Source organism: Elgaria multicarinata, chromosome 20 (genome assembly GCF_023053635.1).
Source record: "Elgaria multicarinata webbii isolate HBS135686 ecotype San Diego chromosome 20, rElgMul1.1.pri, whole genome shotgun sequence".
Lineage (NCBI taxonomy): Eukaryota > Metazoa > Chordata > Lepidosauria > Squamata > Anguidae > Elgaria > Elgaria multicarinata.
In genome coordinates, this window is record NC_086190.1 from 2,232,844 (window position 1) to 2,251,070 (window position 18,227).

Genomic DNA, 18,227 nt, shown 5'->3' on the forward strand with positions numbered 1-18,227 from the left:
GGAAAAAGAGATCTATATCAAAACGCATTGGAAATAAAGAATAACCCCTTGCTCTGTTGGACATGTACACACACAGATGTTGTGGTGTTTGGAAGTTGTGAACTCACAAGGAAGCCACACCTGTACGTGCATGCAGAACACATTTCCCCACCACCACACAGCGAAGGCCGCCACATGTGCTTGCGCACACCCCAACTCTAACAGAGCAAACACTGGCATTGCAACAAACACCCCAAATAACAGAGCTAACACCTCCAGAGAAGTTAAAACCTGTGGCTAACCCCCAAACGGATGCCTTTTTAGACATGGATTCCCAATTGTAGGCGCTCAGCACCCCCCTCAGTGAAACTCTAGCCTTCCTCTGCATGGACTACTTCTGTGATTAGCTACAATCACCATCTTCTTCCGGTCTCAGTGATTTTAAACCTAAGCCAAGAGGTGCTGGGGCTCAGTCCTTCCTCCTCATCCTAGCACGGGCCCTGCACACCGGAGGAGTTGACTAGTGTTCAAATCATGGGTAAGCGGACCGTTAAAACACCACAAGCTTTCTCCAAGTTTAGCCAATCTTCCAAAAGCTAATAGCGACGGGGATCGCCACGAGGGTAGGGGGCTGCCCGCCCCCTCTGGTTCCCTGCTCTGCAAGCGCTGGGAGTGGACGGAAACGAACTCGGCATGCCCTCAGAGGCACTCTGGCCTCTACGCTCCTTCCTGGGTTCTGAGGCTTGGCTGGCTTCCAGAAAGACATCACACTTGGAACACGTCCTGGGCCAGAAGCCCCGGCACTTGCTTTCGCCGGATGGGGAAGAAGGGCCGCTCCCACCCACATGGGCCTCCCGGTCCCCGGGCGCCCTGGGCGCAAAGCTCTCCAAAGCGCGCGGCTCTCCAAAGCGCGCCCGGCGGCCCGCTCCCGCCCGCCCGGCCACCCACTCTCTGCGGCGCTCACCTGGACTCGGCAGCCGCCCTGGGTGAGCAGCCACTGCAGGCAGGCCAGGTTGCCGGTGGCGGCGGCGTCGTGGCCCGGCGTGGCCCCGTTGCGCGCGCGCCCGGTGCCGGCCAGCGCCGCTTCCTCCACCAGGTAGCGCAGGCAGTTGAGCTTCCCGGCGCGGGCCGCGTGGTGAGCCGGCGAGGCGCCCAGCGGGTCCCGCAGCGCGGCCGGCTGCAGCTGCCCGTCCGCCTGCAGCGCCTTGAGCGTGTCCACGTCGCCCTGGCGGGCGGCCTGCAGAGCCCGCTCCAGGGCCATGGCCGCCCCGCCGCCCCGACGGCCGCCTTCAGCAGCGCGCGGGGGGAGCCATGCGAGGGCGGCCCGGCGGCGGCGGCCCCCTGCCTGCCTGCCTGCCTGCTCGCCCGCCCGCGGGGCACCGGTGCGCCTCGGGCCGCGCCTGGGACTCTCGGAGCGAGCGCCGGCTCAGCCCGGAGCCGGGGGGGGCGCGGTCGCCTGGCCCGGCCTCCCTCCCGCCTAACTCCGCCTCTGCAGAAGCCCCAGCACCTGCCGGGGCGGCGAGCTGGCGGGGCGCATCGCCGGCCGGCCGAACTCTGCCCAGCTCTGAGCCGCAGCGATCTGATCCCTCGGCCCGGCTGTCAACTTTCCGCTCCGCCCCTCCCTAAGCCCGCTGGGCCCTCCCCCTCGGCGGCCAGAAAGCCGCTTTAAAAACATTCTAAGAATCTATTTTCATGTGGTTTTCTTCTGCTTTATCTATACGCCGCTCCGATATTTTGAATGAGGAGCGGTAGAGAAATATTCTTAATAAGTAAATTCTAATAATAGGTGGCGGGGGGGGGGAGAGGGGGGTTGGTCTCTGACTGGGGGCCCCGCGCAGCCAGCTCCGGCGCCGCTGAGAAGCGCTCGTGTCTTCCTGCGAGTCGGCGGCGTCGCTAGCCCTGCCCTGTGGCAACCTAGATCTCTTCCCCAAGGTCCCAAACGGAAACTTTCCGTAGCACTTTAACTGCGCGGGGCGGAGGGAGGCAAGTTACCTGCAGGCGGGGAAAGAGAGAGAAGTTGGTCGGGGAGGATTTGCCTTCTCTGAAATGTAAACCTCCTCCTCCTCCTCCTTCCATCTGAATTTGCAGATAAAGATATAAATTGCCAGCGCATTACATGCAGTTTCGCATCCGAGGGGCCCGGGGGTGGGGGTGGGGGCAGTGCCTAGCAGCGCCCCCGCTGGTGAGCTCTGACACCTGCATTGGTCGCCAGCCAGGAGCTGGGCTCTAGAACGTGTGGTTATCCTCTGAGCATGTACAGTGTCCCTTCCTTAACACCTTCTTGTCAGGAGTCTTATACACCGTCTAATTTCTGTTTCCCTGGTTTGAATACTGCTTTTCCCCAACCTGGTGCCCCTCCAAATGTGTTGGACTACAAATCCCAGCATGCCCCAGAACAAAATCTGTTTATGTATTTTGCTCCTCCCTTTTTGATTTGCTCCCACCCTCTATTAGTTGCTATAAATCAAACAAGCCTTTAAAAAAAAGTTAAATCCTGCTTGTTGACATTTAATGGGTGGTTCATTCCAACCTATCAGGAATGCCTGTACGGAGGGGCTGCTCAGTGTTTTGAAATTCTGCAACGTAGAGATCATTTAGTTGTAACCTCTCCCAATATTTTCAAGGTCCCATTATTATTATTATTATTATTATTATTATTAATTTTATTGTAAGTTTTAACAAAACAATAAAACAAAATAAAACTGCACGTGTAACCACATACTTTTAAAGCCTCATTCGTTCGCCAGCTACTGTGAGGACTGCAGCTAAGCCCAGAGGGAACAAGGAATTCTGCGGGAGGTGGCAGATGAGGTCAGCATCCCTGCTGATCAAAAAGTGTCAGGGCTGCATCCCTGTGAGCCCTTGACTTCACTACACCCCTGCTCTGCTCCCACCTGACCAGGCCCTGGAGAAACCTTTTCAGAGGAGAGGCTTGGGACCTGAATGACAACAGGAGACCAGGAAGAACTTGCAGCAGCCTAAAGGGAGCCCCCCCATCCCAGGGATGCCTTACCAGCAGCCCCCCCCCAAAATTCCCTCTTCTCACCCCATCCCAAGACCTGCCTTGGTTGCCAGTTCTCCTCCTCCACACACCCACACACATGGGCCTCAGGGATGAAGACAAGAGTGGGCCCGGGGAGAAGGTCAGAGTCCTTGTAGGAGATCCATTTTGGCTAGCAGAAAGCTCTTATCACCACGGGTCTACTCTGGAGGAGGGAGATGACCCAGCTGAAAGCAATGTCCCGGCTGAAGACCAGGAACATCAAAGTCCTGCAACATCCAGCGTTACCCAGCCAGCTCTGTTGTAGGACTATTTTTCTGCCTAGGACTGCAGCCTTCATGTCTAGAATCTAATGATGGGGAGACAACAGGTGAAGGGGGTTGCGTTAGTTACACGTGCTTGAACTGAGTTGCTGAAGGCCATGGGGACGAGAAGGCTGTGCCCAAATCCCCAAGGTTTTGAAGACGGATTGGAAGGAAGGGAAAGATAAAGGCAGTTTCAGGCACAAGGGAAAGCCACGAGAACGTGCAGAGTCCTGCGCTTGGCATCTTCCGGTAGCGACAGGTGTCCAAGCACTTAGCAGGGCTTCAGAGGGAAGGGGGAAACTGCCCTAAAGACCTGTCTAACTTTTCCCTCTTGCCCTTGCAGGGCATTGGGCTGCTGGAGGACGGATGTGCTTGCTGTGCGAATCCTAACGTCTGATTGGGGGGGGGGCTTAGATGCCATCGGACGATGCCAGCTTTCCCCAGCCTGATGCCCGTCCGATGCATGGGACTGCAACCCCCATTGTCCCCAGCCTTGCTTGGGGATGATGGGAGTTGCAGTACCCACTCCCTCAGACGTAGGTGCAAGCCGCTCCAGTGCCGTCGGCAGCCATCTCCTTGGCCAGGTTCGCGCCGGGGGCCTTCATGAGCACCGCTTCGTAGTACGACGTCACGGCGGCAACCAGGGCGGCCAGGTCCCCGGCTGCCGCCATCCACAGGGAGTATCCGTATTCAAAGCTTGGGAATCCAGGGATGTTGAGAGACACCTAGGAGGGAAGCGGGGCAGAGAGTCAGGCAGGCAAGAAGCTGGTGTGGTGGAGGGTGAGAGAGGGGAAAAGGATGGCAGGCCGGTGGCTGGGTGCCAGGGAGGTCATCTGGCTGGAAGCCCACAAGCCAGGAGGAGCAAGGTTGCAAGCCCCTCAGTCAAGTTGCCCGGCCAGAGAGAGCAGCTTAGACCCAGGCGGAGCCTTGGTGGCATCGAAGAGGATAAGAAGAGCCCTGCTGGGTCAGACCGAGGGTCCATCTAGTCCAGCATTCTCTTCCCACGGTGGTCCACCAGCTCTTGAACAGGAGCCCACAAGCAGAACAGCATCCTCCCACCCATGTTCCCCAGCAACTAGTGCACACATCCTGGAGGCAGCACGTAGCCGTCAGGGCTAGTAGCCATGGGTAGCCTTCTCCTCCTCCAGGAATTTATCTAACTGCCTTTTAAAGCCATCCAGCTTGGTGGCCATCACCTCATCCTGCGGCAGTGAGCTCCATAGTTGAACTCTGCACTGTGTGAAGAAGTCCTTCCTTTGATCTGTCCTGAATTCCCCATCTTGTGTCACCTGACTCTCGTGTCACCTGATTCCTGCTGAGCCGATAGCTGCAACGCCACACTTTGGACACTTGCAGGGGTGGCGCTGAAGAGCAGCCCAGAAGCAGCCTCGCCGGGGCGCAGAATAAGGCCCATATCACGCCTTACAGCAGGCTTGGGGGGTCCTCTGTCCATGGGCTTCCCTAAGCTCATGGCAGTGAGAGCTTGACACTAAAGCCTGCTGGTCATTTTGCACATGTAGCTCCAGCCCTGACCTCCAAGAGTGGCCCCGTTTGGAAGGCGGCTGAAGACCTCCTGATCGCGCATTTCACACATGTGCAATACCCCTCCCTTGCAGGTTCACGCCTCTCTTGCACGTACCGCAGTGACGCCCGAGTGCGTGAACGCGTTTAGGGGCGAAACGGCCGTGAGTTGCTCGGCGGGGGTGCATGGGCCCTCGAAGGGTGGGATGAATCAAGGGCGCTTGTGGAGCCCAGCCAGTTGGGAAGAGATCAGTTTCGGCAGCAAAATGCGCTCGTCCTCCGCCACCTTACGAACCACTGTTGAGAGAATCGGCCAAACGTAGTTCTTGTAGTGAGCGTGTGCTCCAGGACTCCCCAAGCTGGTGCCTTTCAGATGTGTTGGACAGCAACACCCCCCTCCCAGACTGGCTGGGGATGATGGGAGTTGCAGTGCCTTAGGGGAGGCTGATGTCCCCTGTGCAGTGAGCCCGGGGGCTCCGATGTCAGTGGGGCAGTGAATCCACTCTGGATTCAGGCAGAACCCGTCAGAACCCTAAAGGAGCCACCAGCCTCTGCAGGACCTTTTTCTCTTCTCCTGCTTCCTGCTTCACCTGAGGTTGCCAACTCTTCCTCTTAAAATCCCTTCCCCAACTTCTTCCTCTCCCCAGCCACGGTTCTGCTGGTTTTTCCCTCCAACAATTCATCCCCTTCTCCTCAGGGTATCACTGTTCCAGCACAGATGACATCTTGTGGCGCTCTTTTCCAAAGCCTTCCCGGCTCACCGGTTATCCCTTTTTTTATTATTATTATGGTGCGTGTGAGAAATGTAAAACAGGGGAGGTGCAAAGAGAGGTCAGGCCAAAAGGGCACGCAGGAGCCACGTGCAGGGAAAGTACCTCGTACTGGTGCTGGGAGAACACGTACATGCAGTATCGAATGACTCCGAAGCAGGACAAAAGGCCTAAAAGGAAAGAGAGAGCTCAATGAATTCTCCCCCTTCCTCCCCTCCCCGTCGCGTGAAGCTCTCGCTCGGATTCTACCAGGAGTTACAAGAACCTGAATTATCGAAGACTCCGATGGGTCCAATGCATCCATCCACAGAGGAGGCTGCCTGCCGCTTCTCTGCATGTCCCTGCTCTGGGATGGCTGCTTTCCAACTAGGAAGCAGGACCATCCAGCATGGGCAATTCTGAAAGAGGGTCAGTCTTATTCCACCCCCACCCCCACACAACACTCTTCAAATACTTGAAAGGTTGTCACACAGAGGAGGGTCAGGATCTCTTCTCGATCCTCCCAGAGTGCAGGACACGGAATAACGGGCTCAAGTTAAAGGAAGCCAGATTCCAGCTGGACATCAGGAAAAGCTTCCTGACTGTTAGAGCAGTACCACAATGGAACCAGTTACCTAGGGAGGTTGTGGGCCCTCCCACACTAGAGGCCTTCAAGAGGCAGCTGGACAACCATCTGTCAGGGATGCGTTGAGGTGGATTCCAGCATTGAGCAAGGAGTTGGACTCCATGGTCTTCGAGGCCCCTTCCAACCCTACTATTCTATGGCTCTATGATATTTGCATGCTTCCAATTTTAATATCTGGCTCAATACAACAGACAAACCATCAGGACACTGGAGCTTAGGGAGGGTTGTGTGCAGAGGGAACCCAAGCGTTCACATGCTAGATGAAGAGCCTCAGATGAGGCCCACAGGCAGGGGCCTTGCTAAGCAGGTAGAGGATCTGGGCCCCATGCCCATAGGATGCAGAATCTGCATATGCTAATTTATAGCTCTATATGCAAACTTATGACAAAGATTGGGAGCACATTACTGTTTTAAACTTTTGTAAACCGCCCAGAGAGCTTCGGCTATGGGGCGGTATATAAATGTAATAAAATAAAATAAAATAAAGTAAAATATTTAAATAAATAAGAAGATTGATTTATGTTTCCTTGGTGGCACAGGAGGCCTGTGAATTGCTCATCCATATTTTCTCTGATAAAATCAGTTCTTCCATTAATTCACACCCTGCCCCAGATAATCACAAACCAATGGAAAATGTATTTCTCTCCCCCCCCCCACTGCCCCACAAGCTTAATTGCTGAGCAGGGGAAGGTTTTGAGTTTGTGAGCCCTTCCCTCCCCAGCTGCAAAATGGCCATCACACAGAGAGCGAAGGAAACATTCCATGTGCACCAACAGACACTCAGGGCTCTGGACGTGGCCGCTCCGGGGACGTGGCAAATAGATTCAGGGCTGGAGCCCCCTGGGACCAGGCCTAGCGACACACCTGCCCCAGGACAGGTCTTTCGTGAGTGGGATTCATCCACACCCCAGCATCTGGCACTGTTGGGACAAACTTGGCGCAAAATGTAAATTCGCACATTAAAAAAAGCGCAAATTCTCCCCAAAGGCTCATAGTTTTTAAAAAAATGTACTTTTCAACAAGAAAATTGGCACAAACTTCCCGAAGTTCAAAAAACTGTTCTGCAAGCCTGCGGAATCCACCCGGAGGGGGAGAAGCCATTCCACAGCTGGATTCCTAAAAACCTGAACTCATTCGGTTCCGCTGCAAATTTCTCTGAAATCCCTGAAGTAGACCCACCGGCAAAGAGGTAGCATCCCACCGAGAGGTAGAGGCAGCGCCGCTTCACGGGGGCCTGCAGGCCGCAGCTGAAATACCGGCATCCCGAGAGGAGGCAGAGAAAGGCTACAGCACCGGCCACGGCGGACGTGATGAGGGAGGCTCTTGCGGTGATCATGGCCGCTGCAGGAAGACAGAGAGACCAGGGGAAGACTTGGCCACGGCAGCAGGGGAAGAGATCAGTGTGGTGCAGCCACATCTGGAACAACTGCAGGGTGCGAAGGGGACTTGTTTTTTCAATTCCAGGACCACATCCTCTTCCAGGGAACTTTCTGGGGGTTGCATGCCGGAAGCAGGTCCCCCCTTCAAAAAGTGGGGTGAGGCATTCCACACTAACACATTCATGCACAGTCTCTCTCCCTCTCTCTCTCTCTCTCTCTCTCTCTCTCTCTCTCTCTCACACACACACACACACACACACACACACACACACACACTCCCCAAGTTCCCTTCCCCCCAAGTAGCAATCCTGCTTTTTAAAAGCCTCCGTGGGCACTTTTTTAAAAGCCCAATTTCAAACCGGGAGGTGCGTGGCGAGCAGAGGAGAGACGGCGGGCTGGATTGCAAGGCCCTGCAGGCCACCCTTGAATGACTGCATCTGCCCTACTGGGGAAGACAATGGCTTGTTTGACCCAGTATCCTGTCTTGGATAGCAGCCAGCACACATATAGTCATCGCAGTGCAGTTCTAGATGGGCGCATTCTCCTATCAGTCCCTCTCAGCTGTATCCAACATGAGGAGCGACCATGAGAATAAAGCCTCCTAGATTTGACTGAAGGCCCATCGAATCTGACATTTTGTCTCCACTCGCCTATGGGGACACAAACTGGACATGCCCTGAAGGTGGTGGTCCCATTCCATTCCACAGACCCATCTTCCACGCATTGGTCTGATGCTTTGTATTTGCCCTTCAGCCAAGGGCGTTGAACCACGGGATCCCCCAGGATCCACTGCTTTCCAACACCTACCACTCATGCAATGGGTTCCCAGCTTCTGCACAATTCCCCTTCCCATTCCCATTCCAGAAAGTTGCAAAATACCTCTGCTAAAGCTTAGTTACTGGCAGTGACAGCTGTAAGCTAAAATATGGAAGCTTTTTGTATTTTGCCCTCACCTCTTTTGGATCCAGCCAGCGGAGGCTGGTGTAAAGCACCCTGGGCAGCTCCTTTAGAGTTCTGACAAACCCAGAGCAGATTCACTGCCCCACTGACACTGGAGCCACCAGCCTCCACTGCCTTCAGCTCCACCCTCCAGTGGAATTCCACCCCAAGAACGTCATAGAATCACAGAATCGTAGAGTTGGAAGGGGCCCATGAGGCCATCGAGTCCAACCCCCCGCTCAGTGCAAGAATCCACCTTAAAGCATCCCGGACAGCTGGCGGACCAGCTATCTCTTGAAGGCCTCTCGTGTGGTCTCCAAAATGGAATTCAGTCTTTGGGCTGAATCAGGTTTAATACCCGCTGGCTTGAGCCGTCAAAGTTAATGGCTATCAAGGACGCCTCCGCCGATAAATTCCACAATTCTACGCTGCAAGAAGAAATACTTCATTTTCCTCTCCTGAGTTGACTGGCGATGACTGTTCCTGGAAGATCTGGAAGAATTGTTCCACTCACTCTCCGGTATTTCCGTACCACAGCAGGTAAACGAACAGTGGTTAGAGAGTTGGACTCAGGAGATCCGGGTTCTAGTCCCCACTCGGCCATGGAAACTCCCTGGGTGACTTTGGGCCAACCACAGGCTCACAGCCCAACAGGGTTGTTGTTGCGAGGATAAAATGGGGAGGAGGAGGAGGAAGGCCACTTAAGTTGCCTCGGGTCTCCTGCAGGAGGAGAACAGGAGGGATAGAAATATAATACAATTAATTAATTAATTAACAGCTGGCTCCCTTGCTAGCTCGGCTAATGGTTAGCAATGCATCATTAGCCCTTTTAAACAAAAGCCACCTTTGCATTCGTTAATGATCCTGCATTGGTGAGTTCCACAGGTTGCATACAAGGCTGAACAGGACTGACCAGCTGTCCTTCGCCTCTTCTGGGATGCACGATGGAACAATAGGAAAGCGGAAGCCGGCAAGGTCACACGTTTTGCAGCGTGCCTGTCGGAGGGGAAGGAGGAATTGATTTCCACATCTGCAACAAAGGAGGCATTTCATCAGCTGGGGCTTTCTGGATTTGGTGGCAAGTTATCAACCTAGAAGAGGAAGTGATAGGGGAGGTTTCGTTTTACCAACCAACAGCGGCAGCACGCTCTGGCGACAAGCGGAGGTGGCTGACGCAGGGTTCCTGGATCCGTTTTCACACGGACTTGGGTCTCCTCCCTCTGGGACGTCTTAGTACTGCAAGTATACAATACCATCAGGCAGCGAAGACAGATGTAACATTTCGACCATAGCGGAGCCCGTTTGGAATCATCCTCGTCGAGTTCCTTGCAAACACACCTCTTCTTCTCTGAGGGCTAAACTCTTAAAAATGTGTCTGAACCTGTGCAGCACAATCTGACTGTGGAAGGCACAGATTGGCCAGCATCCGTGATTTCATCAACACACCCCGCCCCAATTCCTGAAGTTTTGCAATTGTTTGAAAAAAATGTTTTTACCTTTTCTTCTTCTTCTGCCATTAAGTGGAAGGAGGAAGCGTTAATAGAAGGAGCTATTGCTCCATGCCTTTCTGTACATAGAGAAAGGAGAAGCTTGTCCTTATTGCTACGACAATGGAACCCATGACCTAGGGAGGTGGTGGGCTCTCCCACCCTAGAGGCCTTCAAGAGGCAGCTGGACAGCCATCTGCCAGGGATGCTTTAAAGTGGATTCCTGCATTGAGCAGGGGGTGGACTTGATGGCCTTAGAGGCCCCTTCCATGGTTCTGTTTAGCACTAAAGAAAGGAATGCTGTTCTCTAGCGCTGAGTGTTGAAGGGATATTGAGAGAGGAGGTCACATCAAAGCTGGGCAGGGATATGGGTCACCCCAGAGGCATGAGCAGATGAACGTTTTGTTTTATTTTTCCCGGTGACCTACTTGAAGCAATAGAAAGGGAAAGAATGACAGCTGACCCGGCATTCAATGTGATGGAAAGGATCCCTGCCGTGCAAATGAGAAAGCCAGGTGTTCCCTGAAGATTCCTCGCCATTGGCACCAGTTCTTTGTCCTTAACTGCTACCATAAAGAAGTCAAAGTACAGATAACGAGAGAAATGCACATTCCCCCGCCGCCGCCCCCCCAGCTGCTTTAAGGATTGCAGCAATGCTCAGAAGAAACGGAGAAGCCCAGCTGATGTCACTGGGCCTGCTCATTAAAAAGTCCTGGTGCTTCAACCCGGTGAGCTCTGACTCTGCTACACCACTGCTGCTTTCCACAACCTAGCCAGATCCCCTGTTACGGCATACTAGTGGAGGCTGGTGGCTCCAACATCAGTGGGAGTGTGAATCCGCTCTGGGTTTCAGTCAGAACCCATCAGAACTCTAAAGGAGCTCTCAAAGGTGCTTTGTATTAGGCATGTGCTCCGCTCCGATTAGGAGCAGAGAAGCTGTAGTGGATTGGCCTGCTCTGCCTTACCCAGAGGCAGAGTAGAAGCGGGCTGCGGACCCCTAGAAGCAAGGCGGCCATTTTTCGGAGCTCCTAGTTCAGGCGGAGCGCTCCAATCGCCATCTTGAAACATTTCGCCCATAGGATTGCATTGCGGAAAACAATCGGGGATAACTGGGTTGATTTTTAAGCTATCGTTCTGAAAATTCTTGTGCACAGAGAGTCGTGGATGGGGTCATTTTGAGACTACTCTCACCTCTCTGTGTCATGTGGTTCGCGTGCTATATTTTTTAAAAAATCGGGTAAACAAACATTACAAACAGGGACAGCGCGGGTCAAACGGAGGTTTTCGCCCATAGGATTGCATTGCGGAAAACAATCGGGGATAACTGGGTTGATTTTTAAGCTATCGTTCTGAAAATTCTTGTGCACAGAGAGTCGTGGATGGGGGTCATTTTGAGACCACTCTCACCTCTCTGCGTGGTGCGGGTCACGCGCTAGAATTTTTTGAAAAATCGGCGGGAAAAATACCTTTTTCAAAGGGCTGAGGGGCAGAGTCAGCTCCCGGTCATGATCACATGATCCCAAAGTTAGAGGAGGGCATAGGCAAAACGGGTAACTTGGGATTCTGGGAAACTTCTCTTTCTTCATCTGAACGGGCTTTTCCCAGTGTTTTTTAAAACAGTAGCCCCACCAAATGCACAGACACAACCTGAAATCATATACTAAGCCAAGAATGATAGAAACACAGCACTGCTACCCACCCTAACTTTGGGGAACAACTGAAAAGATGTGGTGCAAGGGGATGAGCTCCCCTAGGGCATCTCATCGTGGACGTGCCCCCACTCTCTCCTGCACTGGAAGGCCATTAGAGCCTTCCAAAGAGAGTAAAACGGTGGAGCAATGCCTATCATGAGTCGAAGTGAGCGTTTACTTCTTAGTGGTGGAGCGATGCCTGTTATGAGTTGAAGTGAGCGTTTACTTCTCAATCTCAGAGCTGTTGGTGAAGCAATGGCTTTCTTGAGCTGAACTGGCAGCTGCTTCCCCCTCCCCCAGGCACGTCCCCCTATTGCTGGTAAAAGACAGATATAGCCTTTTTAAAAAAATTCTTCTTGCTGTTTATTGAGCAACACTGCTGCTTTTAATTCCACCCCTCCTTTGTTTATTTGTTTATTTATTCCATTTTCTATGCATTACTGGCTTATCCTTGGCTCACTTCCTTATGCCCCCAGAAATGCCAGCTGCATGCCTGCCTGCCTTCCCTCCCTCCTCCCCTGCCCACCTCGCAGGGATGTTGTGTGTGTGTGGCTTTGACTCAGGGGAGAAGTCCTTCCTGCGCTCACTTGGAGTTTTGGAAGTTCCAAATTTTGCAGGTTTAAGCCCCGCCAAAAAACAGGGGATGATGGGACTGCCTTGAGTCTCGGCGTGCGTCTGTATCCCTGGATAAGCTGTCATGGTGGTGAGTTTGAGGGGTTTTTTTAACGTGCAAAATTGACGGAGCTATGGAAAGGGGTGTTGGATTTTCATAAATTCCCCAAAAATCAGGGGATGATGGGACTGCCTTGAATCTCGGCGTGCATATGTATCCCTGGATAAGCTTTCATGGTCGCGAGTTTGAGGTTTCTAACGTGCAAATTGACGGAGCTATGGAAAGGGGTGTGAATAGGTGTTGGATTTTCAAAAATTCCCCAAAAATCAGGGGATGATGGGATTTGCTTGAGTCTCGGTGTGCTTATGTATCCCTGGATAAGCTTTCATGGTGGTGAGTTTGAGGTTTCTAACGTGCAAATTGACGGAGCTAGGAAAGGGGTGTGAATGGGGTGCCTGATTTTCAAAAATTCCCCCAAAATCAGGGGATGATGGGATTGCTTTGAAACTTGGCGTGTGTGTGTATACCCCCATGAGGTGTCATAGTGCCAAACGTGAGGTTTCTAACTTGAACAGAAAAAAAGTTGTATAATTTTTTAGCTTTCAATGCAAGCCTATGGGGGGGAAAACAGAGCTCCGATCCGGATCCGGAGCTCTGAGCGGAGCGGAGCGGAAGTGGGCAGAGCGGGGGCGGGGCGAAATGGCCCGCTCCAAAAATCGCGGATCTGCAAGTGAAGCGGAGCGGGGGGTCCGTGCACACCCCTACTTTGAATCATAGAATCATAGAATAGCAGAGTTGGAAGGGGCCTACAAGGCCATCGAGTCCAACCCCCTGCTCAATGCAAGAATCCACCCTAAAGCATCCCTGACAGATGGTTGTCCAGCTGCCTCTTGAAGGCCTCTAGTGTGGGAGAGCCCACAACCTCCCTAGGTAACTGATTCCATTGTTGTACTGCTCTAACAGTCAGGAAGTTTTTCCTGATGTCCAGCCGGAATCTGGCTTCCTTTAACTTGAGCCCGTTATTCCGTGTCCTGCACTCTGGGAGGATCAAGAAGAGATCCTGGCCCTCCTCTGTGTGACAACCTTTTAAGTGTTTGAAGAGTGCTCTCATGTCTCCCCTCAATCTTCTCTTCTCCAGGCTAAACATGCCCAGTTCTTTCAGTCTCTCTTCATAGGGCTTTGTTTCTAGACCTCTGATCATCCTGGTTGTCCTCTTCTGAACACGCTCCAGCTTGTCTGCATCCTTCTTGAATTGTGGAGCCCAGAACTGGACGCAATACTCTAGATGAGGCCTAACCAGGGCCGAATAGAGAGGAACCAGTACCTCACGTGATTTGGAAGCTATACTTCTATTAATGCAGCCCCAAATAGCATTTGCCTTTCTTGCAGCCACATCGCACTGTTGGCTCATATTCTGCTTGCGATCTACAACAAACCCCTTTAGAGTTTAGACAGGTTCTGACTGAAACCTGGAGTGGATTCATCGTCCCACTGATCAGGGGTGGATTAGGAAGTCCTGAACTCTTGGGGTTTGTTGTCAGGGGAGAAAGGAAGCACTGGAATGAATATTACGTTGCGCAGTTAACTCAGGGGCTTCCTTTAAAAGCAAAAGGAGCACGGTAGTACACGATCCCCCACCCACCCTCCATGGGGTCCTTGTTAGCAGCGGTTTGGCCACCTGCTGTTGGGGCTGAGGGGGGCTGGGAAATTTACCCGGGTGTGGATTCAGGTAAGAGCTGAAGACATCACAGGTCCAGATCTTGACAAATTTATCCCACACGCACTCGCCCCACAAGCCTCTGCAGCGCACGCTCAGCATCACGGAGCCTTTGCTGTTCACCTGGAAGAGAAGGGAGGGAGACGCGGGTCCATGCCTGATCCTCACTCAGAGCACTGCACATGGGAAGCATTTTGAAACCGGTCGAATCAGTATTGCATGATGGTTAAGGCAGTGCAAGGCCTCTGCTGGCATTTCCCTGGTTGAGATTTTAGCTGTTGGTGAGATCACAGTAGCTCAGCCTCTGCAGCCCCAGCACCCACCCAAATATGCAGATAGCAACACTGGTTGCCTTTATTCTTTAGTTAGCTGCTTTGGGAATTTTTTTACAGAGAAGCAACTCGCACATTTTAAATTCCTACAATCTCTTCTTAGTGATGGGCAAATCTGTCTGCTTTGCTTCCCGCTACATTGAATTTTTAAAAAATCTTGAGTTCTTTCTCTACCAAATATGAATTTTGTCAATTTAGGTAAATTCATATTGAAAGCAAACATATAAAATTCTTTGCCATGTTTACCAGCAGGACTGTGTCCAATTGGCCCATCTGGTGTTAATGTAATCATCTTTTCAGTGCCAGGTTAAGACTTCATTCCCAGGCATTTGAAGCATATGGTGGGCTCTTTAATGCAGGGGTCCCCAACGTGGTGCCCATGGATGACATGACACCCATGGGCCTTTAAAATGGTGCACATAAAGACATCCCCAGTATGGCATTTGCAGGCACCCTGAAACCCCTTTATTTATTAATTTATTTCCATTTTGTTAATAAATTAACAAATTGAAGATTAATCCAGATAAGACAGAGGTGCTCCAGGTCAGTCAAAGGCAGATCAGGGAACAGGGATTCAGCTTGTGCTGGATGGGGTTACACTCCCCCTGAAGACACAGGTCCGCAGCTTGGGTGTACTTCTGGATTCAGCCCTGAGCCTGGATGCCCAGGTTTCGGCAGTGGCCAGGAGGGCATTTGCACAGTTAAAGGTAGTGCACCAGCTGCGCCCGTTCCCAGAGATGTCGGACCTGGCCACGGTGACACATGCCTTAGTTACATACTGATTGGATTACTGTAACGCGCTCTACGTGGGGCTGCCTTTGAAGAGTGTTCGGAAACTCCAGCTGGTTCAAAGAGCTGCAGCCAGATTGTTGACCAGGGCTTGTTACAGGGAGCAGACAACTCCCCTGTTAAAACAGCTCCACTGGCTTCCAGTCTGTTTCCAGGCACAATTCAAAATGCTGGTTATGACCTATAAAGCCCTATATGGCTTGGGTCCAGGTTATTTGAAAGAACGTATTCTCCCTTATGAGCCTGCCCGTGCTTTGAGATCTTCTGGAGAAGCCTTTCTTTCAGTCCCACCATCTTCACAGGCACGCTTGGTGGGAACATGGGAGAGGGCCTTCTCGGTGGCTGCTCCGGTGCTCTGGAACTCTCTTCCTGGGGAAGCTAGACTGGCTCCCTCCTTGATGGGCTTTCGGAAGCAGGCTAAAACTTTTTTGTTCCAGCAGGCCTTTGGAGAATAATCTGGCCCTCCATCTATGTTAACGTCTTATAATTTTGTTATGTATTTTAAGCGTTTATGGTTTTGTTTCCCTCCCCCCCTCCCAATGTATGTTTTAAACTTTGTAAGGCCGCCTTGAGGCCCAGCATTGGGCAAAAGGCGGGATACAAATACCATCATCATCATCATCATCCTACATGGATTTGTATATATCCACAGCAATGGATACATATGAAACACATACAACTTTCTAGCAATTATACATACGCTTCAACAAAAGTGGACCAAATATCCATAAGCATCCCTTTGAAGATGGTATCTACAGTATATGCCACTCGTTCAAATACTGAGAGCATTAAAATTCCCTCAAGTCATTTGCATTGCAGGAGGTTAAGTGTTTATCCTTCCAGTGTTGCAATATCAATCTTTTAGGTGTCGAAAGGATATGGAGAATCCATTTATGCTGACCATTTGTTAATTTCTATGAAGCAGACAAGTAATTTAATAGCATGTGTACATCAATGAGTATTAAAGACTGTTCTGGTACAAAATTTATCTGTGTAATAACCTCTCCCCCAAAAAACCATCTACTGGACATGTCTAAAATATATTTAAAAGAAGCATTAGCTGTATTGCACAGCTAGCAATTGGCTGAATTAGACGATCCCTTCTTAAAAAGACATTATGGTGTCCAAAAATCACAGAACAAAAGTTTTTCCTTAATAAGACACAGCCACAGATGCGACAGGTATAGACGCCAAAGCGGTGATTCACAGATTAAAAATGTTGTGGTAGTACCCAGAGCAGTCCTCAAATTCCCAAATGTACTCATGTTCCCCCCCCCAAAAAAAGTTGAGGACTCCTACATCAGATGAATTGCTTTGGTTGTCACTGACATTTTATGGATGGGGGTGGGGGTGGTATTTTAGCGGAGTACTGTTTTTCGCTGTTTTAAATTCTGTGTGCTTTGATTTTGTGGTACGACGCCTGGGGTCTTTTCTGAGAAAGTCGTCTAAGAAACCTAAATGGAATGACCGGAATGTGTTCTCTATCCTTGGTCCCCAGTCAGCTTCTCGGCAGCCTGGCTGCAGCAGCCTGCAGCCCTTCCAAAGCGCGGTTATGAAGAGGATTTTCTCACCTGCCAGCAGTCTGTGCAGAGAGAGCCAATGGTGCAGAGGAAGGACAGAGCCCCAGAGAAAATGGAGACCAGGCTCGCTGCAGAACCCATCGCAGGCCCGTTGAAGGACGAAAGGCCTCACCACATCTCTAGGAGACGAAAGGCCTCCAGCTTTGCCCGGATGAGGAATCCAGGTTCTCCAGCACTGGCCTTGAAGCTCCAGCGACTCCGGAGGCTTTTGCTCGGAGCCTGGATATACAGAGACCTCTACTTGGATCCTGCAAATACAGAGACGCCTTTTAGTGAAACGGGAGGGCTTGGGTAGCAGGAGAGGGAGGCCGAGATTAGCAGGGAGGAGGAGAGTGGCTGAAAGGTCAAGCGGAACGGAAGAGGCAGCCAGCAAATTCCGGGTCCCGCGGGTTTCACTTCATGTGCCAGGCGGCCCCGATGATGGGTCAGTCTGGTTGCAAAGGAGCAACACCTGGGAAAGCCGCAGAAGGGGAAAGGATGGAGCCGGGGCCAGGACCTCTTTCAGCCTGAAGGCCAAATTCCACTTCAGAGATACTCTTGGGGGCCACATTCCAGTGGTGCGTGGAGCCAAAGGCAAAAGACGGCAGGGCCAAAATAACCAATGGTAGCAGCATGTTGTAGCTGAAAGCTCTTCTGCCCCGACGACCGAAGCCTTAGGAGAGACTCTTTGAATGCAGGGAAAACTGCACCAAAGCCTGGTTGGTGAGAAAGGGGTGGAGCAAGAGAAAGAGGGGTGTGGCATCTGGGGGAGCTCCAAGGAGCTGGATTAGCACCACAGATCTACAAATGTCATAAGAACATCAGGAGAGCCCTGATGCTGGATCAGACCGAGGGTCCATCTAGTCCAGCACTCTGTTCCCACAGTGGCCCTAGGGTGACCCCGTGAAAAGGAGGAGAGGGCTCCTGTGTCTTTAACAGTTGCATAGAAAAGGGAATTTCAGCAGGTGTCATTTGTGTATATGGAGAACCTGGTGAAATTTCCTCTTCAGCACACCCGTTAAAGCTGCCCTCTTTTAAATCTGGTCACTCTAGTACAGCTCCTGCAGCTTTAACTGCTGTGATGAAGAGGGGATTTCACCAGGTTCTCCATATATACAAATGACACCTGCTGAAATTCCCTTTTCTATGCAACTGTTAAAGATACAGGAGCCCAGTCCTCCTTTTCATAGGGTCACCCTATTTCTAAGCTCAAAAGGGGGTGAATCTGTAAAGGTTATTCAATTTAAGGACTCAGGAGACCTATCTTGAACCGTTTTCCAGGGAGTGGGTGGCTCACGGAAGCCATGTTCTTCCATCTTCCAAGATGCAGATATAAAAGCAAAGGATCTGATCCTAAGAAGATGGCATTCTGCAATATTGCCCTTACTTCTTCATTACACACACACACACACACACACACACTGCCCTTCTCTCTTGTTGAGGCAGTTAGCTGAACAGCAGGGAGCAGGCGGCTCTGGGCACGTGCCACTTAAGTGTATCTTGGAGATTCGTGTCATTTC

At 51.7% G+C, this 18,227-nt stretch overlaps 2 protein-coding genes across 2 annotated transcripts in view; both read right to left on the minus strand.

Moving 5' to 3' along the window:
- The window catches only part of ESPN (espin), a 107,922-nt gene extending 106,682 nt beyond the window's left edge, over positions 1-1,240 (minus strand). The window contains exon 1 of the mRNA XM_063145359.1: positions 944-1,240. Coding sequence (XP_063001429.1) covers positions 944-1,240 — 297 coding nt within the window. The remainder of the gene's footprint in view (positions 1-943) is intronic.
- Positions 1,241-3,815: 2,575 nt separating this feature from the next.
- LOC134411549 (claudin-16-like) lies at positions 3,816-16,809 on the minus strand. The gene is made up of 5 exons (XM_063145413.1): positions 16,720-16,809; positions 14,024-14,150; positions 7,381-7,542; positions 5,682-5,746; positions 3,816-4,010 (listed from the first exon to the last, which is right to left on the minus strand). The coding sequence occupies exons 1-5, from the start codon at positions 16,807-16,809 to the stop codon at positions 3,816-3,818; spliced, it is 639 nt and encodes a 212-aa protein (XP_063001483.1).
- Between the last annotated feature and the right edge of the window lie 1,418 nt (positions 16,810-18,227).